At 44.6% G+C, this 21,884-nt stretch overlaps 1 protein-coding gene across 7 annotated transcripts in view; it reads right to left on the reverse strand.

The window, feature by feature from the left end:
- The window catches only part of LOC117465048 (glutamate receptor ionotropic, NMDA 2C-like), a 93,537-nt gene extending 71,887 nt beyond the window's left edge, over nt 1–21,650 (reverse strand). For 2 of the 7 annotated variants that reach the window (XM_034107905.1, XM_034107902.1), the window contains exons 1-2: nt 21,374–21,650; nt 2,671–2,770 (exon numbers count right to left, since the gene is read on the reverse strand). Coding sequence is in view for 1 of the 7 variants with exons in the window: in XM_034107906.1 (XP_033963797.1) it covers nt 21,374–21,379 (6 nt within the window). In the remaining 6 variants the exon portion in view is untranslated. Of the gene's footprint in view, nt 1–2,670; nt 2,771–3,297; nt 4,546–21,373 lie in introns of those variants that run through there. The other 5 variants (XM_034107906.1, XM_071206778.1, XM_034107904.2 and 2 more) reach the window with 4 other exon arrangements.
- Between the last annotated feature and the right edge of the window lie 234 nt (nt 21,651–21,884).

Here is a 21,884-nt window from a genome sequence, read left to right on the forward strand (position 1 = left end):
ATAAAATGTTACACCATCTTGGTTTTTGCACATATAGTATCACCTGCATTTTATCTTGACAGCTTGTTTTGTATACTCTTAACCAATGATTACATGTTAGCAATGGATCAAATGGACTACATGTATGTGAAAAAAGTAATTTTTAGTGACAATCTCAATTAATACCAACTCTACAGTTTCCCTCAGATCTATGGAGCCTTTGGAAAAGTATTGTTTGCTTCACCCACAGTCCTCTAATCAGCATCATCAAACACTCATATGTCATGCACATTATACGTACTATGTTAGTGTTAGCATTTAGCAGCTAAAGAGCTGGACAAAGGTATAGTGAATGTAATGGAGCATTCCCCTCAAGAGTTGGTTGAGACCAAAAATAAAGCTAAAAGGAGAGTTCATTGTGGACTTACATTCATCAGGCCTTTAGAAATAAAAATAAAATCCATCTATCTGCTAGATATTAAGATAAGGTTGTTGTTTTTGCAAACAATATTGCCTTTGAGGATGATGACTTAGTGTTACTACCTGATTCTGCTGCTGCCCCCTAAGTGGCCAAAAAAAACGTGCCTTTAACACAAAATGAAGTGAAAATGAAATGGCAACTCAGTCTTAATATTTAGCTACACCTTCCCATTGGTGAGTTTATTCCACTACATATTCAACATTCTGCAATAAGCAAACGTTATGAGCAATGGATATGAGTAATGGCTGTGTGAAATGGGCAGGTTCCCTCAGAGGCTACATTGTTTTGTGCTCTTGTGGACATGTGGTTACAAAAAAAACACCTAATGAACCAGTTTAGAACTTCAATACGAGTCAGTACACAGGGAAAAAAGACTTCAATCACATGTTGGATTAATGAGACTCCACTCAATGAAGCACTTCCATCGCTCTTCCCTAAAGTCATCATTAAAACAGTTACATTAACAGTTATGTGCCAGTAAACACACCGTAGAGACACTCTGTCAACGTCAACCAGCTCAACTGCTCCACCCTTCCTTTCCTCCTTTTATCTCTCCATCCCTGTCTCGCCTCCATATGTGAAAGACAAGGTGATTTGTAAGTGCAGCTCTAACAAGTATATGCTCATGTACACACTCAGCTGATTAATCTTCCACACACAAATTAAACTCAGAATATGACTTAACCCAGAGCTTATAACGAATCCTATCACATAACATCTGCCATATACATTCATCATAATAAGGGGTTTAACTGCTAACTTTGCCACCCCATCTCTCTGTGGGTTCCCGCTCTCACACATAAAGACCTGACAGCTTTACAGGAAATCGTTGCAGACCGGACGTATCAGCTGAGATGAGTGACGTTGACAGGACGGGAGCATTTCTAGATCGGCTTGGCCCCTCGTCAAATCAAACGTAAAGCAATGGAAATCCCAGCATGCTGAGAGATTTACCAAAAACATACATGAAGCGAAGATAGTATGGCTTCATTCACATAGTGACATACATATTCCTGGTTTTATGTCGGCAGTTGCCACCCCTTTTTGGTTTGTCACTCTTAATACAAATCCTTGTTTCTTCACCATATTAGTGTGTGCATGTGTTGGGAACAGCCCAATTGTCAGGTTGTTTAATTTAAATTGAGAAAAATACATTTAGTTTTATGTGAAAGAAATATGATTTTCTGCGATGTTTCCATCCCCCCCATTTTGTGATCCCCTATATCCCCTATATCAAGGACCATATGGGTCTACTGGTTTCTCTTGCAACATTATACATTTACAAATATTTCAGAAGTCTGAAGAGTTTAAAGCTGCCAATATTTTACAAGAATTAGACAAAGGTCAGATATCAATTTCATTTTGTCCCATATAAATAGGATTTTTCTACCCCTTCTAATCATATTGAAACTGTTTAGATCCATCTGATACCACATGGTAAATTATGATCAAACGTTTTTCAAAAGCCTAAAGGAAAAATAATCTAATTCGACACAATAATTCATTTAAATTTAAAATAATGATATCTTTCACGTTTATTTTCCTGTCAATCAGCTTGTGACCCCTCAGGTGTATCTTGTGAGCCTTTCAGGGGGCCACATATACCCTGCTGGGACCCGCTGATCTATGTTAATGTGAACTATGGAGCTCAAAGAAACTGTGTTACATTATGCTGCAACATGGTATATGCAAACTGGAAAAGAAAGTCACTAATGAAGACAAATGAGAGCTGCTACATGCAGCTTATGGGACCAATCAATGAGCATTACCAGATAACTGATACGACAGTGAAACACTGCTCGTGCAACATCTATAATCCACAAGTGATTGTGAAGGTATGAAAGGATTTTGCGCACACACACACACACACAAACACACACACTTACACACTCTAAACAAGCAGCTAACCGCCAAAACTCAGAATGAAATATCCTAATATGTCCTCTTGTTATAGTAACAACTGGCTGTTCTGTTTCTGTCAGCAGCAGATGGGAGCTATCTCTCGAGGAAACTCTTCACTTAAGACAACTGAAAGTATGACTGCACTCATACTGTGGGTCTATCCTTACATTCCCTCTGAGCTGCTTGTGCTAGTTGTCTATTCTATCTTCATATCTTATATATAAACAACCATTTCCTGACGGTCGATCAGATAAAGTCACAGAATAAGTGTGTGATGCAGTGTGTGTGTGTGTGTGTGTGTAACTTACCTGTGCTTTCTACTGTCATCCAACTGCTCCATTGTTCCCTGGCTGGTTTCCTCCAAATGTCTTTCTGTTTCACCTGTTTTTCACCTGCCTCTCTCAGCACCTGTAGGAGTACGCATTTAGACCAGGTCTCTGTGTGAGAGCGAGTGTGTGTGAGCTATCAGTGACTGTGTGTGTTTGGCAGCTTTGGATGTCTGCACACTCCCCCTGGAGAACTTCACAACGTGACAGCAAGTGTTTTTCCCCCCCAAAGAAACTGTCTTTTCTAACTCCTCTCTTTCTTCGCTCCTGCTTGCACTTCTTCCTCTGTTCCAGATTTACAACTGGTCATGAAGGTGAAGACAGGACATCAAAAATGGGGAAGGAAAAGTGAGGGAAGAGAAGGGTGTTGAAAGGTGCGGGAACAGCCAATGTGTGTGTGTGTGTGTGTGTGTGTGTGTGTGTGTGTGTGTGTGTGTGTGTGTGTGTGTGTGTGTGTGTGTGTGTGTGTGTGTGTGTGTGTGTGTGTGTGTGTGTGTGTGTGTGTGTGTGTGTGTGTGTGTGTGTGTGTGTGTGTGTGTGTGTGTGTGTGTGTGTGTGTGTGTGTGTGTGTGTGTGTGTGTGTGTGTGCGCATATGTGCATAAACCCACAGTGTTTAGCGCTCTGTCTGTATCCCTCAGGCTCCCTGCTGCTCGGATGAGGAGAGGAGCTAAAGGGGGGTGGGAGGTTGGAAGAATGATACAAATGCCTCTTGAGCGGAGGAGCACAAACACCGGTAACACTTCAGCAGCGGTGGCAGTGACGCTTCCCCGCCGTCTCCTCCTTTCTCCCCCTATCCACCTCCTCTGTCTCCCTTTCCCTCTCCCTGCTCAGGGGTACAAGACACGACAGATCCATGGGAAGTTAGAAAAATCTCACATAGCGATAAAAAAAGGGTCCTGTGCACGCCTCTGCATGTTTGGAGCAAAAGTTTCCCCCCCCCCCTCTGGTCTGGGTATCAGCCCCTCAGGTGATGTTACTCCACGGCAAGGGATGCCCCCGGTGACGATGAGCGTCCTCAGGTCCTCTGTGATGAAAAAGGATGAGGGGAGGAGAAGATTTGGGTTTTCTGGCCCCCCCTCGCCCTATTTCCCATATGGATGGGGGTTGATCCAGATGTTGGTGGATGGTGGGAGCGTCAGGAACGCAGAGAGAACGCCGGGACAGATGGCAGGTCTGCGAGGTTGGGCCGCCTGTGCACTAGCAGGTCCTCATCCTGTTGCACTGATATGTTTTTTTTTCTTTTCCCACTACAGTTTCTCTCTCTCTCTCTCTCTCTCTCTCTCACCGCTGCGCTGACGCTCATCTGCCGGTGCTGTCACACCAGTAATCCTGCTTTCCACTTCCTTTTTAACTCCATCTTTTCTTTATCTCTTTCTATCTCCTCTCACTCCTTCACAGGAGGGGCTGCATGTGAGTCCTGATAATAATGGTGTGAGGATTTAGTCTGCCTCCCATCCTCTCATCCCTCTCTCGCTCACTTCAGCGCAACCCCTCCTCCTCTCCCAGCCCAGTTTTGCTCCCATTTTCTCAGTATTATTCACCTTCATCCTGTCATGTATCCTGCCTTCTTCTCCTTAAATCACCTCACTGTAATGCTCTGCTGTTTCCTTCCCTAGTTCTGCCTTTTTTTGTTTCCTTTACCCTCAACAGGTCCAAAATGCATCCCATTAACAGCATTGTTTTTCCAGGCTGGACCCCTCGGGCTCTGTCCATTGTTAATTAGTGTGAATACATTTCCGCATTGTCAATAAGCCAACACACATCTCATTTACCCTGGGCTGTCGACAAGAGGCACACAAGCCAAAATCCCAACAAAGAGACAGAGCAAATACTGCAGTGATCTTTGTTAAACAGTCCATTATAGGGGACTTTCAACAATTGTCTACATCAACTTCAGTGTTCAAACTGAATAATAAGCTGATTTTTCTGCCTTGTGTGATTTGCATAAAGTTTTCTGGGACCATCTGTATAGTCTGTGTTTGTCTGTGTTATATATACCAACTGTGCAGACATTTGCTATGCCTAGCTAGCAACATACGCAGTGTGTGTGTGTGTGTGTGTGTGTGTGTGTGTGTGTGTGTGTGTGTGTGTGTGTGTGTGTGTGTGTGTGTGTGTGTGTGTGTGTGTGTGTGTGTGTGTGTGTGTGTGTGTGTGTGTGTGTGTGTGTGTGTGTGTGTGTGTGTGTGTGTGTGTGTGTGTGTGTGTGTGTGTGTGTGTGTGTGTGTGTGTTTGATTGGCAGCTCAGCCTCTGACTGATCTCAGAACTCACCAAGTTGAAAACAAGTTCAAACATTTGCTCCAGTTAGCGTCACCTAGCGAAGAGCTCATGTGCGTCTTGTATTGCATTTCTTTTAACAATCATCTCAGCTAGAAATGTTGGGTTCTAAAAACATTCTGAGAATGTTACCATTCACTGTTCCAGGAATATTTTCAGCGGGAAGTTTTATTTGGTTCCCAGAATGTTCTTCTGAAAGGTAGGATAATATAAAAACATTCTTAAAATTGTTGGTGATAACTTTCTTAAGATGTTTTTGATAACCTTCTTAAGACGTTTTTGATAACATTGTAAGAACATTATGTTACTATTTATTATTAACTATAGGTTACTTACGTAACCCCAGTCATCAGAGTAACATGAAGTGAGATGTCTCACTATGGGATGCGCCTCATCGCGGAGCAAACAGAAGCATCAATCTCATTACGCCAATCCTGATTGGCTGGTGATCTTGACGTCAGCGTCAGGGGAAATCACCCCCTATAAGTACCTTGCGCCACGACGCATGCGTCATTCAAAATAAGCACCTCTTCTCGCTTCACCATAGCAAGGAGGGCCGTCTGGTGAGACATCTCACTACATGTTACTCTGACACTGGGGTTACGTAAGTAACCTATAGTTCTCATTCATAACACTCCGTTCGATGTCTCACTATGGGATATTGTAGCTCCCGTATTGCCAGACGAGCTTATCTCGAAGATCACCGATCAACCAGAATTTAACAGGTAGAGTCCCGACTCAACAAGGTGCCCAGCACTGCTCAGGCCACGCTTGGAGCGGAGACGTCTAGCCTGTAAAAGCGGACAAAAGTGAGCGGCGAAGACCAGCTTGCCGCTGCACAGATGTCTTGGATGGAAACACCCTTGAACAAAGCCCAGGATGTAGCCAGGCCCCGAGTCGAGTGAGCCCGCAGACCCGAAGGTGCTTGCAGATTCTGACTCGTATAGGCCAAAGCAATTGCCTCCACGATCCAGTGGGAGAGCCGTTGCTAAGTAACAGGCTTACCCTTTTGAGGGTTAGCCCAGGACACAAAGAGTTGGTCATTAAGACGAAGCTCTTTTGATCTGTCCATATATGTATGTAAAGCCCGGACTGGACACAACATATCCTGCTGCTGCTCCCCGGAGGAAACCAGCTGCGGAGGAAATGCCTCAATGTCAATTGGGGTACACGAACCAACCACCTTTGGTGTAAAGGCAGGGTTGGGCTTCAACAACACTCTCGTTTGCCCTGGGGCGATCTGAGTGCATGGAGGATGTACAGACAGTGCATGGATATCGCTGACCCGCTTGGCGGATGCCAGGGCCAGTAACAGCACTGTCTTGAGTGACAGATGTTTCATGTCAGCTCCTTCCAGGGGTTCAAATGGGGTCATTTTGAGCCCATTTAAAACCACTGCCAGGTCCCATAAGGGCACCAGCGACCTGGAGACAGGGAGGAGCCTGCGAGTTCCCTTCATAAAACGGCAAACCAAAGGATGTTGGCTAGCCGTCTTACCCTCAAAGCCCACATGGCATGCAGCAATAGCAGCCAGGTACACCTTGATCGTGGAAAAAGCTCTGTGTTTTTCGATCGGACAGACTTAACGCAGCTCCGCCGTAACGCACCCACAGCGGACTCCCGATCCTTGGAGTCCAGTCTGCATAGAGTGGTGCACCTCTGGACAGTAGTTCTGTCCCGAGGTGCATCACTCCCGGTACCTGTGTCGCTCTCAGAGAGAGGAGACGTATGCCGCACCAAGGGATAAGTTTGTGTGCCAGTGTGTGTGACTGGAGACAACGCAACCTCCCCTGGCGGTTCATACACGATATCGTGTTGTCTGTCCTCACGAGGACATGGTGTCCTCTGAGAGAAGGCAGGAAGCGTTTTAGGGTGGGGAACACCGCTAAAAGCTCCGGGTAGTTTACATGTGCCCGCTGGAGGTCTCTGCTCTAGAGACCTCTCACCGACCTGCGTCCGTGGTGACCACCTTCTGTGAAAGGACAGCACCCGTAGGCGCGTCCCGCACTAGAAAAGTTGGGTGTAGTGCCACTACGCATTACATAATAACCAAAACTCTCCGCACGCCGTGGCGCGAGAGAGAACCTCTCTCTCCAGAATATGGGTTGACTCTCTCTGGGCTTGTGAAAACAGATAAAGTATAACTGTTTTGAGAAGCCCAGGCAGATGTTGTGAGTATCTCCTGCTGCATGCTCCTTAGAGCCAGCTGAGATGTCACGTTTACGGCTCCGGCCGGCACTGCGCATGCGCGTGACGGAGGTGCCCTTTCAGCTCCAGCCGGCACTGCGCATGCGTGTGACGGTGGTGCCTTCACAGCTCCAGTCGGCACTGCGCCTGCGCGTGCCGGTGGTGCCCTTACAGCTCTAGCCGGCACTGCGCATGCGCGAGACGGTGGAGCCTTCACGACCCCAGCCGGCACTGCGCATGCGCGTGGCGGTGGCTTCACGGACCCGTCAATAATCCGCCTTTTGAGAGATGCCGTAGCTGCTCTCAAAAGGGGAGAAAATTGGCGGGCTGCTTATTGGTTTTATTGATTTTCTCTTCATTTTTTTGAGCTGCGCCCTCGGCCTATAGCCTGGATGCGTCAGCGGCAAATGTTTTATGACAGAGGAATCAATCAACGTGTGACATGTGTTTGTGCGGACTTGAGGATGGTGTTTAGGCATCTCTCGAGGCGGCGGGAACACATTCACGGAGGGGAGAAGGAGGGGCTGTCACGCCGCTCGCTTCTTCTTCCTCGACTGCTGGCCGAAATTCTGGGTTAGCTGAGCCTGAGCTGCAGCCGGAACCGGAGATTTTCTCGGCCAACTTGCCCTTGTCTCCAGCCTGGGCTGGGGACTCGGGGTGGGCTGCGACCTCTGCGTCTTCGGTGTTTTAAACCGAGCAGAGTTCGAGGCAGCTTGGGTGTCGTGAGTATCTCCTGCTGTATGCTCCTTACGGCCCCTACACACGGCGGCGTGCGTTGCCGCTTGGCGGTGGGCGTGTCTTGAGCTTGAGGAGTCAACGCGAGCAGCCCGACCAACAACCAACCACATGAATGTCCCGCCCCGAACATACAAAGCAAAGCATTCATGCTACATCCATGCTGGCTAAATATACTGTCTATGCTTGCTAGCTGTCCATTCAAACGAAATACACTGGATATAAACTCCCCAAACAAGCGAACACCTACCAGTTTCCCCCACTGTCTTTGCCACCTCCCCCCATGCCTGGCTCCTCCGGTTTGTATCCCTGTATGTTCCCTACCGCCACGATCATTTTCTCCTCCTTTTGTTGACATATGGGAAATAACTGCGGTCTGGCTCTCCCAACATACACCCGGTTTGATTGGCTACTGCTTGTACTGTCAGATTTACATACGAGGGATTTGATTGGCTGACGCCTCCGTCGAGGCGGCAAAAGTAGAACATTGCTCTACTTTTGCAGCGAGCACCTCGAGAGAAGCTACGCTTTGCTCCCACAATGCAGTTCGGCGAATCGTGACGTCACCCCATTCAAAGTGAATGGGCAGAAGCTTGAAGTGGCAACGCACGCCGCCGTGTGTAGGGGCCGTTAGAGCCAGCTGAGATGTCACGCTTACGGCTCCAGCCGGCACTGCACATGCGTGTGACGGTGGTGCCTTTACAGCTGCAGCCGGCACTGCGCGTGGCGGTGGTGCCTTCACAAACCCGTCAATAATCCGCCTTTTGAGAGATGCCGTAGCTGCTCTCAAAAGGGGAGAAAATTGGCGGGCTACTTATTGGTTTTATTGATCTCCTTTTCATTTTTTTGAGCTGCGCCCTCGGCCTGAAGCCTGGATGCGTCAGCGGCAAATGTTTTATGACAGAGGAATCAACCAACGTGTGACATGTGTTTGTGCGGACTTGAGGATGGTGTTTAGGCATCTCTCGAGGCGGCGGGAACACATTCACGGAGGGGAGAAGGAGGGGCTGTCACGCCGCTCGCTTCTTCTTCCTCGACTGCTGGCCGAAATTCTGGGTTGGCTGAGCCTGAGCTGCAGCCGGAACCGGAGATTTTCTCGGCCAACTTGTTTAGTCTGGCCGCAGCGCGCTGACACATGGCTTGCAGGTCCATGCTTAGACAGGGCGAAGCTGGTGTGCTATCGCCCGGGAGAGCAGCCATCGCTCCCGGCTTTGCAGCCTGAGCTGATGACACGAAGATGTCGTCTTCTTGCTCGTCCGAATCAGACAGGAGGAACTCAGAGGCATCCTCTTCGTCCTCCATGTAATCCAATTCTAGGACATCCTCCGCGGGTGAAACCATGGTGAGGTCCAGCCGGGAGCCCCAGCTTGGTATAGCGTGGGGCCCCGTTCCCGCGTCTTTTGCCGCCACCGGGTCCCGGCCTGATATGGCGCGGGAATCCGGTTCCGCGTCTGCCGCAGTTGATGAGCCCCAGACCGTAAAGGTGAGGGACTCAGTCTCTGCGGCGGACGCCCCCGCGTCTTGATTGCCAGCCGGCCAATCAGTGGACATGAGGGGATCCTGTCCCGACAGGCTAGCTTGTCGTGCTAACCGTCGGCGGAGGCTCTTTATGGTGAGGCGGGCACAATGCCCGCACAAGCCGGGGTTGTCAATAGCCTCCTGGGCGTGTTCCAGCCTGAGGCAGGACGAGCAGACCTGGTGTGAGTCTGTGCCTGATATCTTCAACCCGCAGCCTCCGAGTCGAGCCTCCGAGTCGAGCCTCCGAGTCCCTGACTCCTTTGGTGTGAGGGAGAGAGGCGTCCATCTCGTTCGCCGCGAGGCGTGGAGAGGACCCGCTCTTAACGGGTACGTCGAGAAAAAAGTGTTCCCAATCTGTCTTTAATCCGGAGAAAAAAAGGCAGTGTGGGTCTTTTTTCTCAAAGAATATTACCTGGTGTGGTAATATTCTTTTAATCCTTTTCTCCTCCGTGAGAAGAGAAAAGAAAAAACGTCCTCGCTACCGTGGTGTCGGCAGTGAGGGAAAAAAGCACAAGCTAGCAACGGGTGTGTTGCTAACTTGAAAGTCAAAATCTTACCTTAATTCCAGAGGAAGAACGGCGAGGTTGACTATAATACTAACTGGTGTGTTAGTATCATACTCTTCTGTAAGGCAGAATAGGGTAGCCGGCTAACGCCCGTCGACCGAAAATTAGCTTTGGTTCAGTCTGTGGACTGTTAAGCTAGCCCGGCTACCATTAGAGATGTGCTCTGAAGCGAGAAGAGGTGTTTGAATGACGCATGCGTTGTGGCACAGGCTACTTATAGGGGGTGATTTCCCCTGACGTTGATGTCAAGATCACCAGCCAATCAGGATTGGCGTAATGAGATTGATGCTTCTGTTTGCTCCGCGATGAGGCGCATCCCATAGTGAGACATCGAACGGAGTGTTATGAATGAGAACATCGTTTTTCAAGTACTGGTCAATTTTGAGATGGTGTGCTATTTTAATTCTATAACATGTTTTCTTTCAGGCTTTTGGAAGGAAAATGTACAAAATACACATGTAAGTGTTTATTTTACTGTAGTTTGTATATTTGTGTCTGTAGATTTCTCCTAAATTCACCAAAAGTTAGCATTCTAACGTAACATAAAGTACCGCGACCGCTGTGTGCCCCATGTCAACAGAGGTATCGCTGGAAAGCTCCGTCTCTCCTGCACAATCTCATCGGATCCAAATATGGTCATTTCCTTTGTATCAGCAACCAATCGTGAAAGCACAAAAGGGTCTTAAACCAAGAAACGAAATCTCATTGGCTGGTGTCAATTTCTGACAACGTGATTCGTTCAGATGCGTCACGTGGTGTGCTAAAACACTTCCTGGTTAGCTTTCCGCTAGAAATTGAAATCTCAAAATGGCAAAAGAACGGCGAAAAAAACGTTCACAGAGAAGACAACAACAATTGTCACTTGCACGAAGCAAGGTTATACAAAAAACAAATGACCCCGAACATGAAATACCTTCACGGAGTGCGTCGATGTGCAAGCTATCATCCAAAGAACAGGAGGGTTTAGCTAGCGCCTCACTGCAATCTTTAAAGGTTGTTTTCTCAAAATGAGTTTTTTCTCCTACTCTGAGTTCGACATTTCAACTTCAGTAGCACGTAGAGACACCAAACCTTCCAGTTATATTCCTATCAATATTATGAAGGCTTTTACAGAAGGGTTTGTTCATATATCATTCATAGCCTGAATTATACAACATTGTATACCTAAAAACCTTGTGAAAATTGATATTTTAGGGCTGTTGACAGTATTTTCTGATTTATGGAGTGATAAAAAGAGATATCCAATATCCCTTCTGTAAAAGCCTTAGATACTAATATGACTACAAAATGAAACCTGGCTTTATCCAAAGTTCAGATTTCGATTCCTGAAATGTGTTAAAATATGTGCATATTTAATGAGATAATGGATAATTTGCATATTGAAACATGCTATTTCAGAAACCTTGTAATACAAAAAACAATTGCCTTATTGTAAGTAATTAACTGGAGAAATTTCTAGCTGATACCTTTAAGTTAAAAAAATTACCCTATTCACCTGGGGTGTCTCGCCTTAAAACGTTTTCAGCGGGACGTTTTATTTTGGTTCCCAGAATGTTCTTCTGAAAGGTAGGATAACGTTCCCTAAAAACATTCTTAAAATGTTTGGTGATAACCTTCTTAAAATGTTTTTGATAATTAAGATGTTTTTGATAACATTGTTAGAAAAAAATGAATTATGTTATCGAGTTGAAGAATGTTTGTAGAAGTTTCCTAACTTTGTGAAACTGTAATAATAAACCTGTAATGAAACTCTTTATTATTTGTATAACTGGAAAAAACATAATCAATAACCATTTTGATTATTTGTATTGATTATTGATGTTTAGGCTATGTTTACAGCAACTACCTCACTGTTTCCTATATCACAAATGTGTTTTTTTGTCTGTAGTGCATCATTTTTAATATATACATTTTGAATTATCAGTTTGAGGGATGATTTAAAGAAAATACAGCAAATAAATAAAACGTAAACAAATGCATTCACCAAGGGAAAGCTCTAAAGCACAATGAAAAACATGCTGCAAGTTCACAAACTCTGCAAGTGATAAACAAATACCAATTTTTTTCTGGATGATGTACACAAAACACAAAATATGAGTTATAGGCAGTTTTAGCTCATCCTGAGATGTGTTAAAAAAACTCATAAATCCCCTAAATTGACTTTTGAGTTGAGATTATTTTGCAAATTAACTTTCATATTCTCAGCATATTGGTATTAATGGAGATATTTGAGATGTGTTTTGTAGGTACGCCTTCTGTTCAAAACAGTATAGATTGATAAATTAGAGTCAACACATCACATTTACCCTGAATTATGTTAAGCTAAACACATGCAGTTAAAGCCGAAGAGACAAAGCAAAATGACAATGAACCTGGAAGTGCTACTCCCATACAAATGTGTCTCTCCTTATTTTGTGCTGTCCATCTCAACTAAGATCAAAGTGAACATAGTAAGCCATTTGCCCAAGGGGAAACATAAAAGAAAATCACTCCATCATAGTTCTCACTCTGAGAGAAATCGCATGGTTTTTAAGTAATGTTGACTGGAATCGTGTTGACATGCATAAATGTGTGTCTGTGTAGTTAAAGGAGAACGTAGAGAGACTGCCTTTCACTTTTTTCCTCTCTTCATGGCCGACTTGTAACAGTTATCTCGCGAAGGATAGACAAACAAATTCCACTTTTCTTTGTCAGACATGTGTTTTTAGTTTTAAAAAGCTCTGTCTTTTGCAGGTTGCCATCACTCCCAATAAAAGCTGTTTTCTTCTTTTTGTTCACTAGGCAACTTGGTCAGGTGACAGGCCTTTTAACACGGCGCTATAAATACAGACGAGTGTTAAAATAGAGTGTTTGAGATGTGAGACATGTGACTGAGGCGTCTATATCTGTGTGGGATGTGTGTAGTAGATACAGTGGTACAGCTGATGAATGGAACAGACAATAGAGGACAGATGTTTTAAAGGGTAGTCTCTCTGACAGCAGCTGGACAGTGTGTACGGCAGCCAGCAGGGGACATATGTTCTCCGGCCCACAGCCCGATCACATCCACAGATTAACTCAGATGGATTCACTAAGATGCTAAATTATGTTTACTGGAAAAGCTTGCTAATAAATGAATAATTCTACAATTCGACTAGTATTTAGGAGGATTTATGTTACATATGTCATGTGAGATGTGGATTTTGTCCAGCAGTTCTTGTCTGGAACATCTGCAACTCTACAAGTAAAATACTCATTCTAGTGTTAATATATCAGAACAGAAGATTTGCAATTTAGACAAATAAATGTGTCTTGTAAGTCACTTATATATCAAACATTAAGTTCTCAAATGTGACGATCCGTCAATTTTTCTTAAATCCTTTTCCAATTGAATGTACTATAGGTGGATTTTGGTAGTGAAACCATTTTTTCCTCACCGACAACTCTACTCAAGTTTTCAGCAGCAGCACTGACGAGTTTGATGTCATGAGGCATGAATTTGCAACTCTCAACCATCAGAAGAACATGCTGGCAAGGATAAAAGTAATATATAAGCTCAGTCTGAGGCATACAATTCAGATGGATTGGCACATTTCACATTTGAAGCCGGTTATCAACTAAAACTGGGTCTCAACTCCCATCCTTAACAACCCTTGTTCCACAACACATGCCTATTAACATTTTCATGTGACAAAGAAATCAAGCAGTGGCTGTAGAAATGAGGACACTTGGAATACACTGGAAGTCTTAACCTTCAACTAATTATTTTTGTCCCTAAGCCACCAAAACTTTAAATACAAATATGTCGTAAAAAAAAAAGCTTGACTTCCTTTAACAGTAAATGTGATTTTTCACAGGTTTGAACTGAACTGACATTTCATAGACCAAACTACTCATTAATCACACAAATCCTAAACTGATTCCTCCATTGTCAAAATAATCCTTTCATTGCAGACCTCACCATGCGGAATGAGGACGCTGGCATGTTTGTCGCCGCTTCACTTCGTAGCCAAAATCGTGTTTGCTGTGCTGTTTTTCCGTGCTATTTTGTGTTCTAACAACCACAAAATCCACTGAAAATAGTCTGCTAAAGCTATCATAATAGCCAGATCATGTCTGGATCTATCGACTGTGTACCTATTACACTTAAACCTTCTCCGACGATCAGCTGTCACTGCTAGCCGCCGATCAGCCGCTAGCTCCTGCGTAGCTATCAGCCATCCTCTTCAACCTGGGATCTCTGGAGCTCCATTTCCTTCTCCACATCTGTCCCCTCAACTCAGCTGCTACCCAGTTTCTTGTTAGCATTTTGCTGCTAGCCGCTGCTGGCTTCTCAATTTAGCTGCCGCCTAGCCTCTGCTTAGCAGCTCGTAGCTAGCCGCTGCTCCTCTGTGCTGCTGACATGGCTCTCTGGAAATACTCCGCTCTGCAAATTTGGAATCTTGTCTGCCACAACAACACACTCTCACTCCCTAAGCGTCCAATAGCGACGTTTGGTCAGTGTCCGTGGCGTCCAATTGTGACGCTCCTAGGCTCCTTCAGCGTCATAAAGGGACGCAAATAGATTTCAACTGATTGCAATGTATTCCCATCTGCGTCGGGATTTGACGCTCATGGAAGCACGGCATTCGTTTATGTCGGCTGCCCTTAAAGGTAATGTGAGCGTCCATTCCCAGGAGTAAAGGATGGCAGAAGACACTACACTACCCAGAATCCCCAGCTATCGTTTGGACTACACCATGTGCTCTTGACAAACCCTGTGATAGTCCTCAAGCTCTGTGATTGGAGAGTGTGCTCCGAGGGTTAAGCCGATTCTCGAACAGCACTTGAAATGGGATGGAACCACGGCAGACTGTCCAAAACTGGATTTGAACGGGTCCACCGCGTCCCCCCTCCCCCACCCCGTCCCCAGAACTACACATGCTGGCTATTCTGTTTCGCAACATGTTCTCTATGGCACGTCTCTACTGGGAGTTGTAGTTTTAAAAGACGTTTTCGTATTTCCCATAATAAGAAGTTGCCAGTATTAAACTGTGTACATCCCTGGAGGTTTAGGGGATAGGAAACACTCACATTTAAAACATATAATTAATAAATGGGTGAAAATTGCTTGTGCCCATTATGGGCAGTATTAATATATATACCCACATGCCAGCTAAGGTCAGAAGAGCTTTATTTAACAGCTGGTCTTATGTGTGTGACCCCTGTGATAACATTACATTACATTAATTGATAAGCCTGAAACATGCACTTGTCAAGGTTCAGAGGCACATTTTGCAAATATGGCAGTAGCCATCGATCAGCTTAAGATAAGATATACTTTATTGATCCCAAGTTGGAACATTTGCGTTACATCAGCATGTGTAACAGTTAAATATGCAGTTGTGTTTATTTGAAAATCATTTAGTATAATCACATAAATTCTGTGTTTTATATTCAACAATTCTGTGTTTATTTATTGATTGTTCAATACCTGACAAGGCCGGAGATGAAATATCTACATACATCTTATAAGAGTATAATACATATGTATAATATCAGTTAAAATAAGTGCTTCAACATAGTTAACATTGCTGGAGGTATGCACAAATATTGATAGATGTCTTGTAATGCACTATTGAGGAACCTGCAACCCAAGTTTTTCATTCAGTGCAGAACTACACCACAGTTGTGTAGGCCTATATGATATATCAATAAACCTTAGAAAATCTTGAAATCTTGAACGGGATGTGCAAAATAGTCATTACATACAGTCTTTAATTAACAATTAGTAGAGAATAACGAGTAATGAATATACTTTATAGGGATCGTATTAATATCTAATAATAAAAATATTGAAATTCAATAACATGCTTTAACCACCAGGTGTCCCTTTATATCAGCTGTGCACCTTTATGGTGTAAATACAGCCTATCTACCAATTGGATCAAATATAAAAGTGAGCCGAATTAGTGTTGATACTGCAAGGAGACGTATTGTGTGAAAAGAAATGTAAGATGTTGTTTAATGGCTGATATATTTATGATCCACGTCACGTTTTCAGTTCCTCATGTTTGTCTTCTCATCAGGGCTCTATAAATACAGAACTACGGCAGATATGTAATATCTAATGCAGCCGAACCGTGTATTACAATGCCGTTATGTGATGACTTTCAAAGAGAAAAGCAAGCACACTCGGAATAAGGTATTATTATTATTATTTTGGTCTGTTTCCGGTATTTGTTAATGACGATGTGCTCTGAGATGTGAGACTGGAATTGCACAGGGGGGAAATAACGTAGGCTATCTTTAGATGCGGATTTTGTTAAACTAATATGTTTAGGCTGTGGACCAACACTATACATTGACGGGGAAGGGGGTAGCAATAAAGATAACACCATTAAACAGTTACACAACATAACAGAAATAATATCGATAGCAGCGTCCCTAGCAACCACCTTGGTAACAATGAAAACGTCGCGATTTCCTGAAGTAATCTTCGTAATAACTAGCAAACTAAAGATCATGTACATCCACTGCACACATAATCTGAAATAACAACTCATATTTCTCGCATCAAATGACATCAAAACGCATTTTAATGGCCAAACTAACTTTAAAATAGGCATTTTCTACCGAGAATAAAACGAATTTCGGCCATGTTTTCTTTTTCTGCAGGGAGAAATTTGAAGATCACGTGACATAGACGCCAGCCAGCCATCGGAATGAATGGTGAAAAAAACGGGGTTTATCAAACGGAGCACATGGTGTAGGCCAAACGATAGCTGGGGATTCTGGGTAGTGTAGTGTCTTCTGCCATCCTTTACTCAGAAAACATATTTGTTTCTCCGAATCGAAGGGGAAAAATACAAAAGCATTGCACACAATTTAAACCAATCAATGTTGTGTAATTAACAAGGATAATCTGGTGTTTTTTAGTCGATGAGTAGTGCGGATATCACTGTAAAATCAATCGACAGTAAGAGGAGTACTTACTTCCGGGTGTAAAATTCTCCGTTATCCAATGGGAATGGATGCTCACATTGCCTTTAAGGGCAGCCGGCATAAACGAATGCCGTGCTTCCATGAGCGTCAAATCCCGACGCAGATGGGAATACATTGCAATCAGTTGAAAGCTATTTGCGTCCCTTTATGACGCTGAAGGAGCCTAGGAGCGTCACAATTGGACGCCACGGACACTGACCAAACGTCGCTATTGGACGCTTAGGGAGTGAGAGTGTGTTGGCCACAACACTCCCAATTGCCTCACTACAATAAAATCACTTGGACTCCCTCGCCGTCCCGCTATGTGCATAGGGCTGCACGTCGCAAGTTTGTCAACTCCGATCATGACATCCCCAGCTAGCAGGGAACGTTCTCACAACTTTGGCTAACGTTACCTACAGGTTCTAATAATGTTTTAAAGAAACGTTTTAATCTGATGTTCAAAGAACCTTTTAGGATGTTTATTATTTCAAATAATGTTCCTATAAGGTTTAAGGTTAACTAAGACATAACGTCTGCAACATTCAGAGGATGTTATTGAGGCCTGAGATGACATAAAGTTTTTTATAAAACGTTTAATGTGATATGTTAACAAAGGTGGAACGTTTTGCCTGCAACATTCTGAAGATGTTTTTTGGACGTTGTTGAGGTAACATATTAAAGATGTTCTTTTATAAAACATTCCCTCAATGTTACATGATAACAAAAGAAGAACATTTTCAAAGCAACATTCGGATGACATTTTCAGGAGGTTATTCTTTTTTTATAAAACGTTCCTGTGATGGCAAATATTAACACGGTCATGGTCAATGTCAGATTTATTTCTAGAGCGTTTTGAAAAACAAATTTGTTGCATTTGTTTGAAAAATATGTTTTAAAAAATCAAAAAAAAAATTTGATAACAATGTTAGAACATTATGCCCTACTATTCTTAAAATGTTTTCAGCGGGAGGTTTTAGTTTGGTTCTCAGAATCTTCTTCTGAAAGGTAGGATAACGTTCATTAAAAACATTCTTGAAATGTTTGGTGATAACCTTTTAAGATGTTTTTGATAATCTTCTTAAGATGTTTTGATAACATTGTTAGAACATTATGCCCTACTGTTCCTAGATGTATGAGCGCATTGAGACAATGAATAGGACATATAAAAACGAATTTGCATGCCAATATTCACCCACATGCACTTATAATCACACTAAGGTACGTAGGCCCACAGTATTCATAATATTATGAGTAAAATATCAGAAAATAATCACACTTTTTTTCTGACTGTAAAGGTTGTGTCTCGTATGTAGGTTCTAACTGTTAGATAAGTTATCTGGCCGTGTGTGGTTTGTGAGAGCTGCGTATAAACAGTGTCCGCTGTTTATGCATAGTGGATACAAATCATTATTGCATTAGTGTTTGTATGTGTTTGTTTCCTCTGTGTGTCTCTCCACCCCCCCCTGCCTGCTCATCAGCCACACTATGAAAGCCTGCAGCCTGCACTCATTCCCTGCCGGATTTTTGCCGTGAACGGTTTGTTGCATGCCGCTCTATCTTTTTGCCAGCATATTCCTTGACAACTTTGCCTGATTTTGCTTCACACTCATTTGTATGTCTCTCCCAGGAGGAATCCAAGGCCTTCCACACTCCCAAGACCAGCCAGGCCTCTATACCCACCCTGGAACAACTGTTTCCCACTGCTGCCATAACCAACCCTCACTCCCAGCTCCTCTTTTCTAATAAACAAATGTTACTTTCACCAGCTGATTCCGAGTCTGATTCTGGGTCCCCTCCAGTACATGTGAGACCGACAGTGACTTGTACTAGCTGCTGGTCGCATTTAAAAAAAAAAAAATAATATAATAAAAAAAATAATAACATTCGGGCAACATAAAAAAATCTAACTTGCAGCTTAAAACGTTTTAAGAATAGTAGGGCATAATGTTCTAACAAGGTTATCAAACACATTTAAAAAAGGTTATTACCAAGCATTTTAATAATGTTTTTATAGAACGTTATCCTACCTTTCAGAAGAACATTCTGGGAACCAAAATAAAACTTCCCGCTGAAAACATTTTAAGAACAGTAGGGCATAATGTTCTAACAATGTTATCAAAAATATCTTAAGAAGGTTATCAAAAACATCTTAAGAAAGTTATCACCAAACATTTTAAGAATGTTTTTAGAGAACGTTATCCTACCTTTCAGAAGAACATTCTGGGAACCAAAAGAAAACTTCCCGCTGAAAACATTCCTAGAACTGAATGGTAACATTCTCAGAATGTTTTTAGAACCACACATTTCTAGCTGGGTCCTCACTACACTGACAGACAGGCGGTCCGTCGCACTTCGCCGACGTCATCAGCCCACTCACCCCCTCTGCCTCAACAACTACAAACAACAATGCAACATTCATGCTGCAGAATGTTCGCTCCTTGAACAAAAAAGCACCTCTGATCAATGACATCATCACTGATCATAAACGTCACTTCCTCTGCTTAACTGAAACATGGCAAACTGGATAGGATTACCTACTACTCAACCAAGCCACACCTCCTGTCTATGTCTACCTCCAAAAGCCCCGCTCCACTGGTCGGGGCGGTGGGCTGGCTGTAATATACAGAGCATACATCTCGATCAAAGAGCTTCCTGTACCCAACACCACCTCACTTGAATGTCTTGCCTTCACTCTGTCTGGATCTGCACAGCTCCAGGCTTTTCTTGTATATCGCCCCCCCCCAAAGCCTCAGCCTCCGCCATCTTCCTGCCGGAACTATCTGAGCTACTCACCTCCATCTGCTCCATGTTCCCATCTACGCTCATTCTTGGAGACTTTAACATTCATGTGGACTCACCCTGCTGCACGTTTGCCTCTGAATTCCTGGAACTTCTGGACTGCTTACATTTTGAATAACATGTATATGTTCCCACCCATGCCAAAGGCCACACCCTGGATTTGGTATGCACCACTGGCACAACTGCATCCCACCTGCAGTGCCTCAACCTGGCTGTCTCCGACCATCATGCCATCCTCTTCACTGTGCCTATCCCCCTCCCCAGACAACTTGTACTGCGGACAATCTCCTACAGGGGCTTAAAATCAGTGAGCGCACCAGCCATAACCAGCCTCATAGCTACCCACCTGGCCTCCGATCCCCCCGACACCTCGGTTGACGGCCTGGTAGCCCAGTACAACACTGCTCTTTCCCAGAGTCTCGACTCACTCGCGACCCTCATTACTCGTACTGTCTCCTTCACCCACTCAGCCCCCTGGTTCACCACCAGTCTCCGTGCCATGAAAGCCTCTGGCTGCCAACTGGAGCTGCTCCACAGAAAATCTGGCATCACAGTCCATCTGGAGGCTTACAGAGAGCATGTCAGATCATACAAGGAAGCTCTCTCCAAAGCTAAGGCACAATACTACCTGCTCCCTCGACCCCATGCCCTCTGCCCTGGTCAAGACTTGCCTACCCATCCTCTGCTCCACCATTGTTAATATTATCAACTCCTCCCTGGAATCAGGCAAGGTTCCCGCCGTCTTCAATATAGCAGCTGTCACCCCCATCATTAAAAAACCTGGTCTTGACCCTGAGGACCCACACAACTACCGGCCGATCTCCAAGCTTCCTTTCTTCAGCAATATCATGGAAAGAGCTGTTGCTGCCCAACTCCACCATCATATGTCCAACCATGAGCTCTACGAACCCTTCCAATCAGGCTTCAGATCCAACCACAGCACAGAGACTGCCCTCATTAAAATAACCAATGACCTCCTCATAGCCGCCGATTCAGGCCTCGTCAGCATCCTCATCCTCCTGGACATCTCCGCAGCATTTGACACAGTCTCCCACACCATCCTACTCAACCGCCTATCCCTCTACCTTGGCCTCTCTGGTACAGCCCTCTCCTGGTTCCATTCCTACCTCTCCAACAGGCAAACGTTTGTGACCATCAGAAAATCCAGCTCTCCCCCAGCCCCTGTGTACCGCAAGGTTCGGTGTTCGGCCCCCTTCTATTTAACATCTACATGCTCCCCCTCGGTGAAATCATCCGCCAACATGGTCTCAACTTTCACTCCTATGCTGATGACACCCAACTCTACATCAGCACCAATCCATCATCCCAGCTACCCCCACCGTCAGTAGTCAACTGCCTCCGCGACATCAAAACCTGGATGTCAACAAATCTACTGAAACTCAATAAAAACAAAACAGAGCTCATGGTTGTGGCCCCAAAAACACTGCTCCGGAAGGTCGGAGATCTCATCCTGACCGTCAATGGCTGCTCCATCAACCCTTCCCCTGAGGTTCGCAGCCTGGGCGTCACTCTGGACTCTAGCCTCAACTTCAATTCCCACATCAGGTCTACTGTCAAAACTGCTTTCTTTCACCTTCGAAACATCTCCAGACTCTGGCCCTCTCTCCCCGACCCCGTTGCAGAAACATTAATACATACCTTCATCTCCTCTCACCTGGACTACTGCAATGGAGTTCTGTTCGGGGTCACCAGCAAAGCCCTGGACAGGCTCCAGTACGTCCAGAACTCTGCAGCCAGGCTCCTCACCTGCACTAAGCCCTGGCAACACATCACCCCCACCCTCATCCACCTTCACTGGCTCCCGGTTAAGTCACACATCCAGTACAAACTCCTCCTGCTAACCTACAAATCTCTCCACTCCCTAGCCCCTGCATACATCGCTGACCTCCTTCAGCCCTACGCCCCCTCTCGTCAGCTGCGGTCCTCCGACAAAGGGCTGCTCTCCATCCAGCGCTCCAAGCTGAAAAGCTTTGGCAACAGAGCCTTCAGTGTCGCAGCTCCCACCCTATGGAATTCTCTCCCCTCTGCTATCAGGAATGCCGACTCTCTGGACACTTTCAAACAACAACTCAAACACCATCTGTTCACTCAGGCCTTTGGCCTCAGCTAAAATGCAGTACCCAGCAACCTGTCCTTTTTCAACTTGTGT

Source organism: Pseudochaenichthys georgianus, chromosome 19 (assembly GCF_902827115.2).
Source record: "Pseudochaenichthys georgianus chromosome 19, fPseGeo1.2, whole genome shotgun sequence".
NCBI lineage: Eukaryota > Metazoa > Chordata > Actinopteri > Perciformes > Channichthyidae > Pseudochaenichthys > Pseudochaenichthys georgianus.